The 21,706-nt window shown below is 34.0% G+C and overlaps 1 protein-coding gene across 5 annotated transcripts in view; it reads right to left on the reverse strand.

Annotated features, from left to right (window-relative positions):
- DACH1 (dachshund family transcription factor 1) overlaps positions 1-21,706 on the reverse strand; it is a gene marked incomplete at both ends in the record, with an annotated part of 411,297 nt that overhangs the window by 29,542 nt on the left and 360,049 nt on the right. For all 5 annotated transcript variants that reach the window (XM_082859601.1, XM_082859599.1, XM_082859600.1 and 2 more), the window contains 4 exons: positions 8,439-8,507; positions 9,007-9,150; positions 12,134-12,281; positions 21,340-21,491. In XM_082859601.1, the coding sequence (XP_082715727.1) occupies positions 8,439-8,507; positions 9,007-9,150; positions 12,134-12,281; positions 21,340-21,491 (513 nt within the window). The remainder of the gene's footprint in view (positions 1-8,438; positions 8,508-9,006; positions 9,151-12,133; positions 12,282-21,339; positions 21,492-21,706) is intronic.

Raw genomic sequence — 21,706 nt, forward strand, 5'->3', positions numbered from 1 at the left:
AAAAGGAGACCCCTAACAAAATAAATTAAGGAAAATGAGAAGACAAAGAAAAACACAGGAGATGAAGGAGCAAGGTAAAAACCCACCAGATCTAACAAATGAAGAGGAAATAGGCAGTCTACCTGAAAAGAATTCAGAATAATGACAGTAAATATGATCCAGAATCTTGGAAATAGAATGGAGATCATAAAAGAAACATTTAACAGGGACCTAGAAGAACTAAAGAGCAAACAAACAGTGATGAACAACACAACAAATGAAATTAAAAATTCTCCAGAAGGGATCAATAGCACAATAACTGAGGCAGAAGGATGGATAAGTGACCTGTAAGATAAAATAGTGGAAATTACTACTGCAGAGCAGAATAAGGAAAAAGAATGAAAAGAACTGAGGACAGTCTCAGAGACTTCTGGGACAACATTAAACACACCAACATTCAAATTATACGGGTCCTAGAAGAAGAGGAAAAGAAAGGGACTGAGAAAATATTTGAAGACATTATAGTTGAAAATTTCCCTAATATGGGAAAGGAAATAGATAATCAAGTCCAGAGAGCACAGACAGTCCCATACGAGATAAATCCAAGGAGAAACATGTCAAGACACATATTAACCAAACTATCAAAATTAAATACAAAGAAAAAATCTTAAAAGCAGGAAGGGAAAACCAACAAATAACATAAAAGGGAATCCCCATAAGGTTAGCAGCTGATCTTTCAACAGAAACTCTGCAAGCCAGAAGGGAGTTGCAGGACATATTTAAAGTGATGAGGGGAAAAACCTACAACCAAGATTACTCTATCCAGCAAGAATCTCATTCAGATTTGACAGAGAAATTAAAAACTTTACAGACAAGCAAAAGCTAAGAGAATTCAGCACCATCAAACAAGCTTTACAACAAATGCTAAAGGAACTTCTCTAGGCAGGAAACACAAGAGAAGGAAAAGACCTACAGTAACAAACCCAAAACAATTAAGAAAATGGTAATAGGAACATACATATCAATAATTATCTTAAATGTAAATGGATTAAATGCTCCAACTAAAAGACATAAACAGGTGAATGGATACAAAAACAAGACCCATATATATCCTGTCTACAAGAGACCCACTTCAGACCTAGGGACACATACAGACTAAAAGTGAGGGGATGGAAAAAGATATTCCATGTAAAAGGAAATCAAAAGAATGCCAGAGTAGCAATTCTCATATCAGACAAAATAGACATTAAAACAAAGACTATTACAAAAGACAAAGAAGGATGTTACATAATGATCAAGGGATCAATCCAAGAAGAAGATATAACAATGTAAATATTTATGTACCCAACATATAAACACCTCAATACACAAAGCAAATACTAACAGCCATAAAAGGGGAAATCGACAGTAACGCAGTCATAGTAGGGGACTTTCACACTCAACTTTCACCAATGGACAGATCATCCAAAATGAAAATAAATATGGAAACACAAGCTTTAAATGATACATTAAACAAGATGGACCTAAATGGTATTTATAGGACATTCCATCCCAAAACAACAGAATACACATTCTTCTCTAAGGCTCATGGAATATTCTCCAGGATAGATCATATCTTGGGTCACAAATCAAGCCTTGGTAAATTTAAGAAAATTGAAATCGTATAAAGTATCTTTTCTGAGCACAACACTATGAGACTAGATATCAATTACAGGAAAAAATCTGTAAAAAATACAAACACATGGAGGCTAAACAATACACTAGTAAATAACCAAAGGATCACTGAAGAAATCAAAGAGGAAATCAAAAAATACCTAGAAACAAATGACAATGAAAACAAGATGACCCAAAACCTATGGGATGTAGCAAAAGCAGTTCTAAGAGGGAATTTTATAGCAATACAGTCCTCCCTTAAAAACAAGAAACTTCTCAAATAAACAACCTAACCTTACACCTAGAGCAATTAGAGAAAGAAGAACAAAAAAAAAAATCCCAAAGTTAGCAGAAGGAAAGGAATCATAAAGCTCAGATCAGAAATAAATGAAAAAGAAATGAAGGAAACAATAGCAAAGATCAATAAAACTAAAATCTGGTTCTTTGAGAAGATAAACAAAATTGATAAACCATTAGCTATACACATCAAGAAAAAAAGGGAGAAGACTCAAATCAATAGAATTAGAAACGAAAAAAGGAAAAGTAACAACTGACACTGCAGAAATACAAAGGACCATGAGAGATTACTACAAGTAACTCTTTGCCAATAAAATGGACAACTCGGAGGAAATGGACACATTCTTAGAAAAGCACAACCTTCCGAGACTGAAACAGGAAGAAATAGAAAATATGAACAGACCAATCACAAGCACTGAAATTGAAACTGTGATTAAAAATCTTCCAACAAACAAAAGCCCAGGACCAGATGGCTTCACAGGTGAATTCTATCAAACATTTAGAGGAGAGCTAACACCTATACTTCTCAAACTCTTCCAAAATATAGCAGAGGGAGGAACACTCCCAAACTCATTCTACCAGGGCACCATCACCCTGATACCAAAACCAGACAATGATGTCACAAAAAAAGAAAATTACAGACCAATATCACTGATGAACATAAACGCAAAAATTCTCAACAACATCCTAGCAAACAGAATCCAGCGGCACATTAAAAGGATCATACACCATGATCAAGTGGGGTTTATCCCAGGAATACAAGGATTCTTCAGTATATGCAAATCAATCAATGTGATACACCATATTAACAAATTGAAGGAGAAAGATCATATGATCATCTCAATAGATGGAGAAAAAGCTTTCGACAAAATTCAACACCCATTTATGATAAAAACCCTTCAGAAAGTAAGCATACAGGGAACTTTTCTCAAGGTAATAAAGGCCATATATGACAAACTCACAGCCAACATCGTCCTCAATGGTGAAAAACTGAAAACAAGGTTGCCCACACTCACCACTATTATTCAACATAGTTTTGGAAGTTTTAGCCACTGCAATCAGAGAAGAAAAAGAAATAAAAGGAATCCAAATCAGAAAAGAAGAAGTAAACCGGTCACTCTTTGCAGATGACATGATACTATACATAGAGAATCCTAAAGATGCTACCAGAAAACTGCTAGAGCTAATCAATCAATTTGGTAAAGTAACAGGATACAAAATTAATGCACAGAAATCTCTGGCATTCCTATACACTAATGATGAAACATCTGAAAGTGAAATTAAGAAAACACTCCCATTTACCATTGCAGCAAAAAGAATAAAATATCTACGAGTAAACCTACCAAAGGAGACAAAAGACCTGTATGCAGAAAATTATAAGACACTGATGAAAGAAATTAAAAATGATACAAACAGATGGAGAGATATACCATGCTCTTGGATTGGAAGAATCAACATTGTGAAAAGTCTTTACCACAAAAAGCAATCTACAGATTCAATGCAATCCCTATAAAATTACCACTGACATTTTTCACAGAACTAGAACAAAAAATTTCACAATTTGTATGGAAACACAAAAGACCCCGAATAACCAAAGCAATCTTAAGAAAGAAAAACGGAGCTGGAGGAATTAAGCTCCCAGACTTCAGACTATACTACAAAGCTAAGGTAATCAAGACAGTATGGTACTGGCACAAAAACAGAAATATAGATTAATGGAACAGGATGAAAGTCCAGAGAAAAACCCATGCACATATGGTCATCTTATTTATTAATTTTTTTTTGCGGTGCATGGGCCTCTCACTGTTGTGGCCTCTCCTGTTGTGCAGCACAGGCTCCAGATGCGCAGGCTCAGTGTCCATGGCTCACAGGCCTAGCCACTCAATGGCATGTTGGATCTTCCCAGACCGGGGCATGAACCCATATCCTCTCCATTGGCAGGGGGACTCTCAACCACTGCACCACCAGGGAAGCCTGGTCATCTTATTTTTGATAAAGGAGGCAAGAATATACAATGGAGAAATGACAGCCTCTTCAATAAGTGGTGCTGGGAAAACTGGACAGCTACATGTAAAGGAATGAAATTAGAACACTCCCTAACACCATACACAAAAATAAACTCAAAATGAATTAAAGACCTAAATGTAAGGCCAGACACTATCAAACTCTTAGAGGAAAGCATAGGCAGAACACTCTATGACATAAATCACAGCAAGATCCTTTTTGACCCACCTCCTAGAGAAATGGAAAGAAAATCAAAAATAAACAAATGGGACCTAATGAAACTTAAAAGGTTTTGCACAGCAAAGGAAACCATAAACAAGATGAAAAGACAGCCCTCATAATGGGAGAAAATATTTGCAAATGAAGCAACTGAGAAAGGATTAATCTCTAAAATTCACAAGCAGCACATGCAGCTCAGTATCAAAAAAAACAAACAACCCAATCCAAAAATACGCAGAAGACCGAAATAGACATTTCTCCAAAGAAGATATACAGATTGCCAACAAACACATGCAAGCATGCTCAACATCATTAATCATTAGAGAAATGCAGATCAAAACTACAATGTGGGGCTTCCCTGGTGGCGCAGTGGTTGAGAGTCCACCTGCCGATGCAGAGGGTATGGGTTCATGCCCCGGTCCAGGAAGATCCCACATGCCGCAGAGCAGCTAGGCCCGTAAGCCATGGACACTGAGCCTGCACGTCCGGAGCCTGTGCTCCGCAACGCGGGAGGCCACAACAGTGAGAGGCCCGCATACCGCAAAAAAAAAACAAAAACAAAAAACAGGCAAACAAAAAAAACTACGATGCGATAGCATCTCACACCAGTCAGAATGGCCATCATCAAAAAATCTACAAATAATAAATTCTGGAGAGGCTGTGGAGAAAAGGGAACCCTCATACACTGTTGGTGGGAATGTAAATTTATACAGCCACTATGGAGAACAGTATAGAGGTTCCTTAAAAAAACTAAAAATAGAACTACCATACGACCCAGCAATCCTACTACTGGGCATATACCCTGAGAAAACCATAATTCAAAGAGTCATGTACCACAATGTTCATTGCAGCTCTATTTACAATAGCTAGGACATGGAAGCCACCTAAGTGTCCATCGACAGATGAATGGATAAAGAAGATGTGACATATATAGACAATGGAATATTACTCAGCCTTAAAAAGAAAGGAAACTGAGTTATTTGTAGTGAGGTGGATGGACCTAGAGTCTGTCTTACAGAGTGAAGTAAGTCAGAAAGAGAAAAACAAATACCGTACGCTAACACATATATATGGACTCTAAAAAAAAAAAAAAGGTCGTGAAGAACCCAGGGGCAAGATGGGAATAAAGACACAGACCTACTAGAGAATGGACTTGAGGACATGGGGAGGCAGAAGGGTAAGCTGGGACAAAGTGAGAGAGTGACATGGACATATATACACTACCAAATGTAAAATAGATAGCTAGTGGGAAGCAGTCGCATAGCACAGAGAGATCAGCTCGGTGCTTTGTCACCAGCTAGAAGGGTGGGATAGAGAGGGTGGGAGGGAGGCAGATGCAAGAGGGAAGACATATGGGGATATATGTATATGAATAACTGATTCACTTTGTTATAAAGCAGAAACTAACACACCATTGTAAAGCAATTATACTCCAATAAAAATGTTAACAATAATTAATAATTACCCCTAAGAAAATAAATAAAATAAGTAAATACTGATGAGGCAACATCAATTTGGGGGTCACTGAGTAGTATTTAAGTGCCTGACTGCTAGGTGACTAACTCCTGGGCCAAGCATGGCATTTATTTATTGCCAAAATGTTAAAAATAAAGGAGTATATGACAAGTATAAAGAAATGTGAGTTTCCCTTTTTTTTCCTAATTAAGTTGAGTTTATTTTGGAATGCAGCATAATTTCAGTTATGATTGGATTGGGAGCAAGAAAGAATACAAAGACTATCATAATGCCTGGGCTTGGGGACACTGAGAAAAAAGTAAGTGAAGGGAACAAGGCTGTGTTTGTGTCATTCTTGAAGTGTGAAGCAACACATGCTCATAGCTCCCAGAATGCCTGACAGGCCATTTCACAAATTAGCAATGAATTCTGGCTCTTTCTTCTTTGCCTTTCCCATTCTTGATCTTAGGCTCCGAATTTTACTAAATACAGTCTTTTTTTCTTCGATATTGTCTCTTCATCATTAATTTTGTTATTTTTGTTAGCTTCCAAATTTATGAATTTAGTTTCCAGGTTTAAAAAAAGTTTCAAAGGGCCAAATGAGCTTATTTACTGGGGTTCAAGTAGCAAAAGATGATCTCTGCTTTTGTATATTAAAAGTCTTAGGTAGTTCAAGTGCTAGTGAAATAACTTTTAGCAATTAACACATAGAAATGCAGATTCATCTAAAGTGTTTTTTTTTTAGATTACATTTGAGAAAAAAATCATATTATGTAATTAAAATCATTAATATTAGTTAAATGTTTTACAGAAAACTCTTCAATGAACAGTATAAGAAAATCACTAAATCCAAGGGCAAGTATACAAAAGGTAGAATATTGCTGATCATTCATATTAGACTTGAAGAACCCATCTTTTTAATCGACAAGCTGAATGAATGAATGAAGTGAAAAAATGTTTTATATTACAATTAAACCAAAGCAATAAATAACCCCATAAATTTTATATTTGCTTAAAGTAACTATGTATAATTGTGTTCAAATGTTTCATTTCCTTAATCATTAAGTTGTTTGAGTGGGTTTTCTATGTTATACAACTGACAGCATTCCGGATGGCAAAAAGAAGGCAATTTATTATTAAAATTTTTCTTCAGAGTATTAAGTAAATCGTAATAGAAATTGAGAGTTGTCAGAACTTCAACCTAGATAGCAAGATCTTATCTATATTGAAATATATTAATATATTTGAATATATGGAGTTTTACAAATTCAAATAAAAATAATTATGGCCTTATTGATGGGCAAAATATTGCTGATTAGCAAACTCATGAACTATATATTATGTCAACTATGCAAAAATGTTTAATCATTGCCTAATCCTTTCTTAAACCTCCCATTTGTGTGAAGGAATATATTGTCTATAGTTTTTCTTAGTTTGAGTTCTGACCACCTTGAGAATTCTGTGGATATCAGATAATTTATATATCACATCTGCCTAGAGACTTATGTGCTTCCTTAGACCACTTTGGACATTAGCTAAGTTAGTGCCTGAGTAGTGCTCAAACACACAAACCAGGGCTGATTATCTACATTGGCCGTATTGAGGTTATTGCCCCTGATAAAGAGGACTGGCTTTGTTATTAGCACATATTGTTTACATGTGTGTGCAATTCTTTCGAGATGCAACAGAAATCTTTTGATTTTAATAATATTAGATGCACCCACATATATAATTTTACCTAAGTCCGTAATGCTCTAAAACAATGAAGTCTTTTCTACATCTACAGGTGCATTAATCTTGTATATCCAAGAAGGTGTCTCATAATAACATATGGTTCAAGCCTTAGGATTTAAAAAATAATTATCATGATGTCAGTTAAAATCAACAAGCAAAAAACATTCTCCAGGAATGTTTCAAGTTTCCAATTTTTATTTATTGCATGTATGATACTTTACAACATTATATTTCCTTTACACTAAACCAAGAATGATACTTTTGAAACTGATTAAGTACCATGATTAACGTCAAACAATATCCCTAAAATGATTGAGCCTAAAATGCAAAATAAAAGCAGTTGAGAGGATTTTAGCAGTTCAAGGCTTCCCTTTGAAGAATCACCTTCATTTAATGCTCTTTTTACTATTTAGTATTCATGCTGTTAGATTGAGTTTATTGTCTAGAATAGATGTTAGACTATAAGTGCTACCTTCAGATTTTGTTCTTTCCTTAATAGTGTGGTCTCAGCAATATAAATATTTTGCTCTTCTGAGTGTTTAATAAAACTCCCTTTAGTATTCTACATATGATTTTGCTCAGCAGATTTGTGTTATTAAAATGTATATAGTGGCACACAGAACATTTGGAAAACCCACATAAGACCAAACAATCTTATTTATTGTTAGCTTTCAACTGGCCTATTTTGCATGTAATGTCACAAGAATAAAAAGAAGACAATTTCAAATTTTAAGAACTACCTAGTTGATTAACTCATGAATTTACTGATATAGAACTTATAAACCCTTCGTGTATTAGATTGGGCTTCAAGCATTCAATAAAACACATTTACTGTGTTCAAGATTAAATCATACATTGTTTAAAATTAATTATTCTTTTTTAATTGCATTGTATAAACAGAAATGACCTGTTAATTTAAAGAAAGTCTATCAGCACAAAATGAATTCACTCATATAAACAAGCAAGATGAACTTGACCTTGTTTGAACTTGTTTTGATGTGGCCCAGATGGTAGGCTACATGCTTGAATAGCAGGCTAAAGCGGAGGAAAAACTCATAGAGTAAGATCTAGATTTATAGCCTTTTGCAAATTCCTACCTTGTATTGTCCTTTCGGCATCTGTTCTGCCGCCACTGCGGTCAGCTTCTATCTCTGGGGTCAGAGAGTCTAAAAGCACAGAAAGTTAAGAGTGACACACATTTCATTTGATTCCCATTGTCCTTTTTAAAAAAGCAACCTGTTACTTTGGTGCTGAATTAAAATTACATAAATCTTTGTCATCTTTTAAAGCTTGAACAAAGACTATAACCATGAGAACTATCAGAAGATTTGAATGGATAAATAATGCAAAATTGTTCATGAAATGAGATGGGGGGTTGGGAACTTCTCAGATTAATATTTTATTATGTTTCAGTACAGACAGATTTGGTTAAATAGAGAAGCAATGTCAAGTCTCAGATACTGAAGTAACAAAACTGTGGAAGCACCTATGAAATAAAACATTTCCCCCAACACATATGACTCTTCTTCCCACCCTGCTTTCAAGCAGAGCTTAATGAATCACAAGCCATAGAAATATACAAAACCACAAACACATGTCTAAAATTGCCTTTTGAGTATTCAAAATGAAAGTTAGTTAGCCATGCATAAAGATGCATCCTCTTACCATTTAAGACCCTGAGACTATCTGCTGAAGCTGCCTGTTTTAGTGTTTGTTCGGCTTGCTCACGCCGTTTTGTCTCAAATTCAAGTGCTTCCTGCAATTTTCTCTTTGCCTTCTTCTCCTTCTTTAGCCTCTTTTGAACTATGGCTAGAAAAGAGTATATGTACATTATTATATTTTAAATTTTTTGCAATGATCAAATTTCCACAAATGGTCTGTGTTTTATGTAATGTTCTTCTTCTTTTTTTTTTTCATTGCTGGACTGCATCTGTCTATGCAGAGGAAGTTTAAAAACAGCAACCCACTTTTACCTAAAATAAATCTAAGTAAAATATCTAAGGAGGCCAATTTTTATTTAGCTTTGAACTATTACAAGATTGACTCTAATTGTCATATGTGGAGGCAGATTTAATGGGAAACTAATTTTAATAGATATTTCTATTCACTAATAAAGGAAGACTGATTAAGTAAATTTTGTGGCTTAGTCTCTGCCCTGGAATCAGACTAACACAAAGTAGTCTGAATAGTGCAAAACTTTATGACTCCTATCTCTTTATGAAGCATCAATTTTGAGTAGTAAATGGAGCATTTCCCCTATAAATGCTTTACAAAGATGTTGCACCAGCAAAATTTTTAATAACTCTTTCTTGAAATTTTAGAAAATGAAACAAATATTACTGTATATGAGGAGCTAAACAATCTTAATTATTGTTAACACATATAAGCAGATATTTTTGGATGAAGCTATTGCAATTTTCTTAGCGATATTAATAATTTCTTCATAGCAAATATATATGCACTATAACATATTTCAAGAAAGTTTTACTTTTACTCTGCAGGAATCTGATGAGTATAAAACTTCACTGCTACTTATATAAAAAAGTAGCTTATGATACAAAAAGTTAACTATGATGAATTTTTCTCCTACTGGACAATTTATATATTTGTATATAACATGTAATCAATAAATAATGACTAATGTTCCTCACAAAATATACGTTAACTGTACTTTCATACATACAATAATTGATCATTGTTTTAACTTTTATACTATATATAAAGTAAGCAATCAGCATATGGAAATCATAAAAGTCCTTTCTCTGAAATAATTTGCTCTTGGATAGTTGATAAACATTGTGGATGTGAATGTGACAGAATCAGTATTAGAAAATCCTTCTGGTAGAGTTAGTCACAAGAAGTAATCATTCCAAGTTTATTATATGATTACTTACTACAGATTAAAGAACAACATTTTTTATTTAGCACAATATTTACTCAAAATATAAAATAAGGTAATAATGGCTCATGTAAGAGTTTTACTTTCAATTTCTAATTTACACAAATCCCATTTTTATAATCATTATTATTAAGATGGCAGACCATTAACTTGTCTGGTTTGTTGTTGCTGGTATTATATATTAACAGAAACTGTATTTTATCAAAACGTACATTGAGTACAGTCTTATAAGAAAAACAAAACTGGTTTCAAATAAATGATAATTTCCTTTATTTAATAGTGTGAAAATCATATGCTTATCTTAACAAAATTACTTGCCTACTCTTTCCCTTTCCAAAGATGATTGTTTATAAGTCCCTTTAAAAAGAAACAGTAATTTCTGAATTATTTATTTGGATTGTATACTCCCATGGCACTGAAAGCTCAATATCCAGTGCCTTGCCATAGACAGCTCACTGCTTCCTCCTGTGTGACTGAAGCAAATGGGATTGCCATGTTCTCTCTTCAAGGTAATATGCTGCTTCAATAGACACACTCATAATAGATAATTACTGATAGTTATTACTCTTAATTTGTTGTTCATAATTAATTAAATGGGAGGTGCATGATGTGATCTGTGAAACATTTTGCCCTATACCTCTAGTGGTTAAAGGAATAAAACAGAATGTAAATCTTCCAACAGTTGTGAACCAACAAAATTCTGAAAGTCTCTCCAGTAACCAAAAGGTTACTTTAGGAATTCAAGGGTCTGCTTTTAAGTCTTCTAAAAAAAAAACACTTCTCCAAGTGAGAACAAAATCAAGACATGGCTATCTCATGGAAGATCGTTCCACAGAATGAACCATGTTCACTTAGAACATACCCTGCTATCAATGTTTATCTTGTTCTGATTACTCTAGTATCTAAATCTATGCGAAATCACATTATTTAGAACAGTGCTATACACCTGGGGTGACAGTTTCCCAAATCAGCCTCATCCCAGGACCCACTAGCGTTGCTTCATAGTAACTAATGAAAAACCTTTAAGTCCTGCCAGTTTTGAAAGCAAAACAGAAAGAATGATTTTTAAATGACCATGTCAAACATATCAAAGGAGAAAGTGTGGAGTATTTATAATGAGTACTTATTAAATGAGAGAAAAGGAGCTCCCCCTTCTAGAATACTGAGGAGAACCTTAGAGCTGAGACAAACGGGAAGTGGTTGTAAAGAAAACACTCTTCGATTTCATACATAAAATAAACACATAAATATGAATGACCTTCAAAATTATCTATACATGCACTGTAAAGTGTGTAAAAAGCAGATCATAGATTGATAATATCATTATTTTTACCCAATAAAAATTCATATCAGTTTCTACTCTGATGTGTATTTGACCTTGTTGGATAAAAATGAGGCATTCAGAAAGAAAATTATACAAACACTCAACTTTGGTCATTTGTTCAGATATTCATCAGTCTCCCATTTCAGTTGATAAATATCTTACTAAATCTGCTTCGCCTGAATAATCAGTATTTTCTAGTTTAGCTTTATGACTTTAAGTTTTTCAAAGGGCAATTGTGAATGAATATAAAATTTTTCTTCATGGCTGTCATCTTATCAGAGCACCTTCTTATCTTAAAATTATGAATTTGTTAAATGCTGTAAGCAATAAAAATTATGTGATTAATGATATAATTGATATATTTCAACCCCCTGAGGTATGAACAGAAGAGAAACAATGTACTTTGGAGATTAAGAAGCACAGTAAGCCCAGGATTCAAATCCTGCTCTAAAATTTAGCTAAAAGTAAAAACAAAAAAGTTACGGTCTCACAGTAAATCACGAAACATAGTATTGTTATGTTGAATATTTGACATAAAGTATTAGACTTAGTTGGAAGTTTGAAAATACCTCTATTCTTTTGTTCCATCGCCAACTGCTTCTCCAGTGTTTCCCTTAATTCTCTTTCCCTTAAAAAGTCCATCTTCAGTTCTGTTTTTTCAAGTTGAACCTGTTTTTCTTGAGCTCTGGCATTATCTATGGCAACTTTCAAGAGCCCCTGTACAAAGAAGGTATTCAGAATTGTAATATTTTGGTATGAAGCACATTTCATTCATTACTTTAAAGTATTTTAAAAGAGAACAACCCACTTATCAAATTCTTTGGCTCCTGTTGTGTAGTCACTCTGTACTCACTAGGACAAATAATATAACTAAAGCAAAAAAAAAATCTAAATTTAATTAAACTATTTTAGAAAGACAAATATTTTTGGCATGGAGGCTCAACTGCTTCTAATTAGAATATCTAGATTTAAAACTATATGAGGGTAGCACATAAGTGTGTCTAAGAAATAAATACCGTGGAGAAAATTAGACTGGAGCTGTTCCACATGTAATTTTCTGTCATAGTTTATATAAGCCCACGTGATGCTGGCAGTACCCACCTATCTCTCAGGGCTCATTCTCTACTACTCCCTACTGAGATTATATGCGACACCAGTGGCCTTTCGTTTCTCAAGGCACTGATTTGTTTCTGCACCAGGGACTTGGGTCTTTCTGATACCCTCCTGAATGCTTTTTCTCCCGAGTTTGCATGGCTCATCCTTCATTCATCGCACGTTTGTTCCGTCACCACTCAAGAAAGGCCTTCTCTTCCCATCCTATCTGGAACAGCCCTCCAAACTCACCTGCTTATTCCCTCCTTAAAATTCTTCATAGCATTATTATGTAATTTTGTCATATATTTATTCATTTAGTGCATTATGTTGCATCTTCTCCACTGAAAGTTAAGCTCTCTGAGGCAGGGACATTTTCTCTCATTGGGTACTACGTACCTAAAACCTAGAGAGTGCCTACCATAGAGTAGCTTTTTAAATTTTGATGAATAGACATTATAATACTGGTATATTTTTCTCGAGCTACATAATATGTGTAAGGGATCCAAAACTTAGTGGCTTAATAGTGCATTATTTTTAAAAAGGCAATCAAAATGGCTATAAACAGAGGATAACTTTTAGGGGACTATTTGACAGTATATATAATAATTCAAGAGCATACAGTGAAGGCAAACTATATTTATTTATATAACATAAAGTCATATATATGTAATTTGACTGTATTCTATTTTTAAAAATTAGTAGTATTCTCAGGTTTTTGAAAATGAGATTATGAGAATATGTAAAACATATACAAAGCATTCTGCATGTGTTCTCTTCTAAGATGCTTTAGAAAATTATTAGTAAACTTATTAGTAAAAATTGGAGCTAAAATTTCCATCCTTATCAACTCAGCAATACAAAATGCTGTTTTGAAGAAGATGTTTTGCTTTGGTTTGTGAACATCAGCAACTGAATTTTTCAATTGAAATTAGAAATGAAATGGAAGTTAATGCCAATTGTAGATATATTCTAGAATGTGACCCCTTTGCAGGAGACACCACAAGCAGTTTGATTCAGGAATTTCAACTCCAGCTTGACTTGTTAGTGCAATAGGAATGTACCTTCAGCTCAGCCCACTGATGTAGCATTGTCACAAGCCATTTTTAGTCTCTTTTCAAGCACATATAAATTATTTCATATTTGTTGTTACTGACCCTGAGTTTTATGGATTAATTCTTGTGATATGAAACAAACCAGAGAATTTCTATGTGGCAGTTCATCCCTCCCTACTATTTTGTTTTTAGCAATAAAACATAGCTGCTAAGAAAACTGCCATCTTAATTCAGTAACATTCCTGTGTATGTTTCTTCTTCATCAGAAACAAACAATTAGTAACAAATAAAAGAGATCATTACATCAAGTGCCCTTTTAGATCACCCCAATTAAAACTTTAGTTTTGCTGTATTTTAATTCTAAGATACCAAATTCTAATTTTCTGCTCTGATTGCTCTTGTTGACTTATCTTTGAAAGATGTACTCTCTGTGCAATGTCTAGATATTATTTAGCAAGATGCCAATGTTGGCACCACTTAATGTGTTGATTGGTTGTATTATCAGTAGCTGTTTAAAATAAATTACTATTAAACTATTATTGTCCTTGGCTGACAAAACACAATATTTTGGCATTTTTAAAATATGAAACAATCATTATGAATAAACATGTTGAATAATGTTAAGCTGCAACTCTAATTTGTGTAATTTTATATTAATATTTGTTGTAAAGTATGAAGTTGCTAAGAACATTTATATTTACTGTTTCCTTTTGTTACTGTTGTTGCTAATGTCACTAATGGTAATATATTACCTATTCCTGCTGATTATGTCTGAAAAATATTAGCTTATAGGATCCAATACCATCTAGGGAATACTTATAAGCTGTATAAAATTAAGTTTCATTTTTAGACTTTAAATCAGTGCACATCAGGAGTCCGGTGTGAACAAAAATCTTCACTAGAGTCAAACAGATGCATATGCAAAAAATATGGTATTGCCTGTGACCGCTCTGCTGCAAAAAATACAGAAAACCGATTAAATTTCAGTGCAGCAGGGAGCTGGGAAAAGCAATAGCAAGTAGTGTTCACAACATCTGCAAATCACTGGGATACCATTTTAACCATCACCGATAATAGTACTTTCAGATTTGTGTGACTTCTGTAAGTTTTCCAGGTAGATCATATGCAAAAGTTCACACTAAATGCTGGGTCTCATGTGGTCGTGCAGTATCAAGAAAATTCTACGATGACAGTAAAATACACGGGGCTTAAAACATGAATTTGCTTCCAAGGGGAGGTCAGTTCTCATGATGTTGAAGTTGGACCATGACAGTTGTGAAGAAATGCATTTTAAGCTTACTCTATGACACAGCAGTTGTTTGACCTCAAATTTCTTTTCTATAGGTCAGGCATAATGGTTGTCATAATACACAAACATTTTTGTTTTCTGAAATGATCTACCATGTAAATTAAATTATTTCCATAATTTTCAGAGAATGAGTCTATTATATATATAATATACATATATATATATTTAAGGACACTGATTAATCTAGCAATATCTCAACTATTTCTATAGCCTAGGAAGTACAAATATCTGTTTGTATAAGGGAACTACAAGATATACTGATATAAAAGAAACATTTCTTAATTTGCTAGTTAGATCCTAGAGGAAGAAAAGCTTACTTAATCCATATTTGTGTTTTGTACACATTTATTTCAGAATCAGATGACACGTAAGGTTCCATGAATGTCACTGAAACTCACGTGCCAAAATTTGTGCTCAATAATTTGCTGCTTCTAATGAAAGTAAATAACTTAGTTGGAGGAGATTTTTAGCCATCACCTATTCTAACTAAAACCTTTTAAATATTAGAAAACCAAGGTCCAGAAGGAACAGGTGACTTATCCAAGATCCCAAACTAGTAAGTTGACTAAGCCTGGATCAGAAATCCCTAGCTTATTTAACTTTTTTTTTTCTTTTGTTTCTTTCCAGGATGAGAAGGAATAGAGTGCCTTGAAACCAGGAACTTTTATAGACAGAAAAAAATATATAATAGCACAGTATCAACTAACACATTTTCACAGCTCTTGTGACAAAAGTTATAGCTATACTTGGTTTAATGTTATGGTTACTGTTCTCCGAAGTCGATTAACAATGACCTCTCCATCAAAAGCACTTCTAGGTATCCTACACTGGATATTGGTGTCTAGAGATCCTACAACGGGTAGAATTTCCTAAGTGATAAGAGCAACAGAGGTGAAATGGGTCGTCTGTTATTCACGATAAGCCCCTTGCAACTACACCTGAGTTTCTGTTACTAAGTAGACTTTTGGAAAGCCCCTAAAGGATGGGTGAGGTTCAGAGAGCTTCTGGATTGGTCAGCATGTGGAGGTACTGGCTGGGTGGCATGTGCAGAGGGCACAGAAGCTCTATGCCTCATCCCACATACCTTGCCCTATGCATCTCTTCTATCTGGCTGCTCCTGAGTTATATTGGACAAGTCATCTACTCCTTCTTGACCTTGGTTTTCTCATCTTTCATAATAAACTGGGTATTTAGTAAGTAAAACATCTTCCTAAGTTCTGTGAGCTGCTCTAACAAATTAATTGAACTCATGGCGGTGGGGGGTGGGAACCTCCAATCTGTAGCTGTTTGGTCACAAGCACAGGTTATAATCTGGACTTAAAATTGACAATGGAAATGGGGGCAAGGAGTGCAGTCTTGTGGGACTGAACTCTTAACCTGTGAGATCTGATGCTATCTCTAGGTAGATAGTGCCAGAATTGAGTTAAATTGTAGGGCACCCAGCTGGGGTTGCAGAATTGCTTGGTATGGGAAAAACTACCAGACATTTCTTGATCAGAAGCGTCAGAAGTTAACTAGTGTTGGAGTAGAGTAGAGGAGACTTATACAGGAGTATTTTTCCTGTATAAAGACTCATTAAGATTACTCAGTAAATATTAGTTTTTACTATTTATGTTATTATCATTGTTGTTGTATACAATATAAATTAGTAAATACAATATAGAGTCCAGATTTTTAAGAGGTTAATGCTACTGTCTTCATTATAGTAAACTGGGTTAAAAATACTGGCTATATTTTACTGGTTTTTTTTATATGATCTCTTTTCACAAGTTGGTAATGCGAAAAAAGGGGAGAAGATTAATATATTATTATGATTAAAGATAAAAAGATATAATGTAAGACCAATATATCTGATTCTAGTCTACCCATATTTTGAAGCCAGTGTCCTATTTTGTTGTTTACCTTTTCGAAAAGTTTCCTTCTAATTCTCTTATCTGACTCTGTTATAATTAAAAATATGTATTGATGATGCCAATGAAAAATGATTAATTTCTTTGAAATGTATAAATTATAACATTACTGGCATGACATTGAAATGTAAAGACTGGAATATGTATAATCAGAATATTTGGTCAATTTTTTTTTTTTTTTGGCGGTACACAGGCCTCTCACTGTTGTGGCCTCTCCCGTTGCGGAACAACAGGCTCCGGACGCGCAGGGTCAGCGGCCATGGCTCACGGGCCCAGCCGCTCCGCGGCATGTGGGATCTTCCCGGACCGGGGCACGAACCCGTGTCCCCTACATCGGCAGGTGGACTCTCAACCACTGCGCCACCAGGGAAGCCCTGGTCAAATTATTTTTCATTGTCTTCCCTTAAATATAGAAGTAACGAATACTTCTTAAATACAACATTTAGATTATGTTTATTTATTAGACCATAATGAACCAATCTGGGACTGCCATGCATTGTGGTTTTAATCCCTTTTAGGTCTTCCTTGTTTGTTTAATCCCTTTAGGTCTTCCTTGTTTGTTTAATCCCTTTAGGTCTTCCTTGTTTGTTTAATACCACCACATAGACAAACCACACTGACCCAAACTCCTATCCTCTCTCCCCTTATGGCATATATCTTTAGTGCTAACTTCACCCCTAACTAAACTTTATATTCTCTACCTTATTTTACCTTTCTACTTATTTACCTATTCTTATTTTAATATTTGTAAGTCATTTAAAATAATTCTTGTAAATAGGATAAACAATGTAAATCATTTGTTCCTGGTCCTATGTACAAATAGATCCCAGTTATTCTTTACAGCGTGAAAGCTCAGATTGAGTAAGTAGGTAAAATTCTCCTTTCAGTTTGTTCAAATGGTAGTCAATGATGATCGAAGGTGTCACATCCAGTAAATTGACACTAAAATTCTACTTTCCTCACCTATAATCTCACAGGGAGTTCTCCACAGATGTGTTTGATTAAGGAAGCCATAATGAAAGACTACCCACATTGAAAAAAATAAAATAAAATTCCATATAAAATACATTTTTAAAAATCCTAAAAAGCAAAATCTAGAATGAATCCATATCTCTCACTAAAGTGAAATTGCTGTCTTTTACTGAAGATATCTTTATCCTTCATTACTTTTAATTTCTGAAACACTCAAATTTTAAGAAAGAACAGTATAGTTCTAGAAGGTTGCAAAAATCTAGTGCCTAAAGGTATATAATATATATATATATTTTCTATACTACATATATTTTTCTATACTATTGATATATATAAAATATGTATTTTCTATACTATATATAGTACATATATATTTTAAAATACTGGTCTACAGTATTTTTCCACAGGCCCTCTTTTAAAGCACTAAGAAATAACATTTATGAAAATTCAATTCTGATAACACATTATGGAAAAGACATCTGTAGTAATCATTACAAATTTTAAAATTGAAAATTATCAAATTATAGAATATCATGAAATTAACTTATTGAATATTAGAACAATAACTCCTTAAATTATTCTTAAGAGATGTTTGGTCATTAACTTTAAGGAAAAATAGAGTCTATGTGCACTAAATTTAAATATAACCCAATGTCTTGGGTTTAATTACAATAACAAATATACATAAAAAACCTTTAGTTTCAAACATGAAATTGTATGATGTAAAAAATATAAACATTTTTAACTCAATTCTTTTTCATTGTCATTGTGATAAAATACCTTCAAAGGAAATATGGAGCTTTAAACTTACCACGCCAAAAGAGTGTTACCATTTGAAACAGAAAGCAGAGAACCCCATTATATATAATTGAAATTGCAGAGGAAATTGAGGTAGACAGAATGTAATTACCCAAATTAGAATTTGGACAGCAAACACATTTATACTGTATGCCCCATAAGCCAGGGTCATGACTGTTTAAACATTCTATACCATTCCTAGGATATTACTATAACTCAATATATGTGGCAATAATAAAAGAGCTAGCATCTATGACCTTTTGCAAAATAATGTGAAGCCATTACTGAACATAAATCCAGTATGTGTGTCTAATGAGTGTGTATATATATATATATATATATATATACACATGTATATATGTATGTATGTATGTATTGTGTGTTTGTATTACTGTGCATGGAACTCAATAAGATTTTTCATCTTTATTTTACCTTATGTACACATATGTGCATACACATATACATGTATATAGGTATTAAATCCATACATATAAATATATAATATCTACATATATATACATACTTATATATATGCAAGACTGAAGTGAACAAGCATAATTTATTTTAAATGAAGTATTCTTATTGTAAGTGTTCTAACTTTACCAGACACAGTTTCCTATGATTTGGGACTAGAAATAAATAACTTAGTTTGCCTTGATGATCATCCTATCATCAACTCTTCCTAAAATATACCTCTCAAGGCTGGTTGGAAGGTTAGAGAGTATATTAAATCTAGAGATATATTCAATGAAATAAATTATTTGTCTAAAATTTGTACGTTTTAAAACTGAAGTTTCCTTTTTTTTTTCTTTAAAGAAATAATTCCAATTTGAGGTGATGCAGATATTTCCAGTCTGGGTATTACTGGCCAGGGGTGGGTGGAAAAACACTCTCAAACTGACAGAATTTGACTTAGTGATGTGGTTTTCACACACAATGCAAGGGTCCCTGTGTAAACCCACTCTTCAGATGAGCAAGCTCGTCTATACTAGTGAATGTTTACACAGAAATGTTTTCTCTGCTGAAATTGAAATTAAATTACCACTTTCCTGGTTAAAGAGGTTTTAGTTAGTGAAGATACAGACACCTAAATGGAGAAATTTAAGTTAAATGCTTAGCTTCATATGGGGTTATATACATAAGAAAATAAATTGTTCCCTTACTTCTCAGAGTGTCCATTTTAAAACGTTGAGGGATATTTTCTGAAAGCATTTAATTTGACAAAGGAGAAATTCATTAAAAACTCTACCTTGGAAAACAATAATATGGGCCAAATTTTGAAAAAAATAAGTTTTATGTTTATTCTAAAATATAATCAATTATTTAGCCTTGATTACATTTAGGCTAGACTGATGATTTATTTCAATTACTGAGATATAAAACCTTAAAGTTGAATACAGTTCTGGAGACTCTAATTACGTTAGTATTAAAAATGCCATATTAATAGATGAGAAGATATGTTACATTAAAGGCCTTCTGTTATGTCCTTGGAGGGGTAAATAAAATTAATTACATTTCTACTGGGAGAAAGTTTAATATGGTAGGAAATGTGTACAGAAAAATATCACTAAGGATCGAGTGCTTGAGCAAAGATTAAAAAAAAAAAATTACCAGCACAGTATCTGTAAGCGTATGCTTACTACTAGCTATTCCAAGTGTGTTGAAGTAGATGGCAAAAATCTCCATCTGGGGTCCACATGACCACTTCATGTGTGGGCAAGAAAATTATGCTTTCTTTTATCCCAAACACTCTTATTATTTTGGCTCCATGCTCTATGTTATTGCTAACTGTAAGTATTTTTGATTCATAATGTACTGTACGTAAAATATACATCCTGAAGACTACATAGGAAATCCGTGGAAAGTTTTGTATGGCTTTTTGAAGTCTATTCTTTGAAGAAACCCTATTAACTGAAATAAACTTATTTATGAAAGAAGGGATTTTTTGGATTCTTTTACTTTAGACATATTTGAATGACTAAACATATCATTTCCTCACCGAAAGTCCAGCAGTTTAAAAATAGCTAAATATTTATTAGCACTGGTATACTGTCATTTAGTACATCAGACAAACTTAAACAGTTAGATTCCTCCCATTAATTGGCAATAAGGAAGGCATTTAGGCAGAATAATTTTTTTTTTTTTTTTTTTTTTTTTTTTTGCTGTACGTGGGCCTCTCACTGCTGTGGCCTCTCCCGTCTCGGAGCACAGGCTCCGGACGCGCAGGCTCAGCGGCCATGGCCCACGGGCCCAGCCGCTCCGCGGCATGTGGGATCCTCCCGGACCGGGGCACGAACCCGCGTCCCCTGCATCGGCAGGCGGACTCCCAACAACTGCGCCACCAGGGAAGCCCAAGGCAGAATAATTTTTAAAAGGCCTAGGTCATTTGCATCTAAGTTTTCATTAAGGTGTATACACCTTAATGTGTGTATATTAATGTGTGTAATATACACATATTTGAGTATTTCTAACCAATTTGATTTGTGTAGTAAGTTTAAAATCTTAAATTGCTAGAAAAATTTCAATACCATGGTTCAGTCAGTCTCAAGAATGGATTAAGCTGGAATAGTATGAATTTGGGAAAAATAGACAACTGAGCCTTCCACGTTCCTTTCTCCCAGACTGTGAAAAAGTCCTACCTGTATGTTAGTCAGAAGGGTCTCTATGGAAGACAATCCATCAGGAAACAGAAAAGGAGATGGGAATCCTGGAGGTAGTGGTTGTCCGTGCCCAGTTAGAGAAAGTTTGTCAAGGCTGTCTCTTGCAGTTGGTGTGGAAAGCGGGGTCTCATCTGTATGTGATTGAAACAAAAATATAGAACAAGTTACGCTTGTCTGTTTTTATTAGACCTCAGTAATGGCTTCCCTAGTGGTTTCCAGAACATTTATTGCAAATTGGTTCCTGCTATCAGGAGAAAATGCTTTCTGCTGAATTTTCTTTAATGAAAAAACTGTGGAGATACAACAAGATAACATTAATGAGTAACTTTATAAGCCTCTTAAATGC

This window comes from Leucopleurus acutus, assembly GCF_964270905.1.
Source record: "Leucopleurus acutus genome assembly, chromosome: 18".
Classification (NCBI taxonomy): Eukaryota; Metazoa; Chordata; class Mammalia; order Artiodactyla; family Delphinidae; genus Leucopleurus; species Leucopleurus acutus.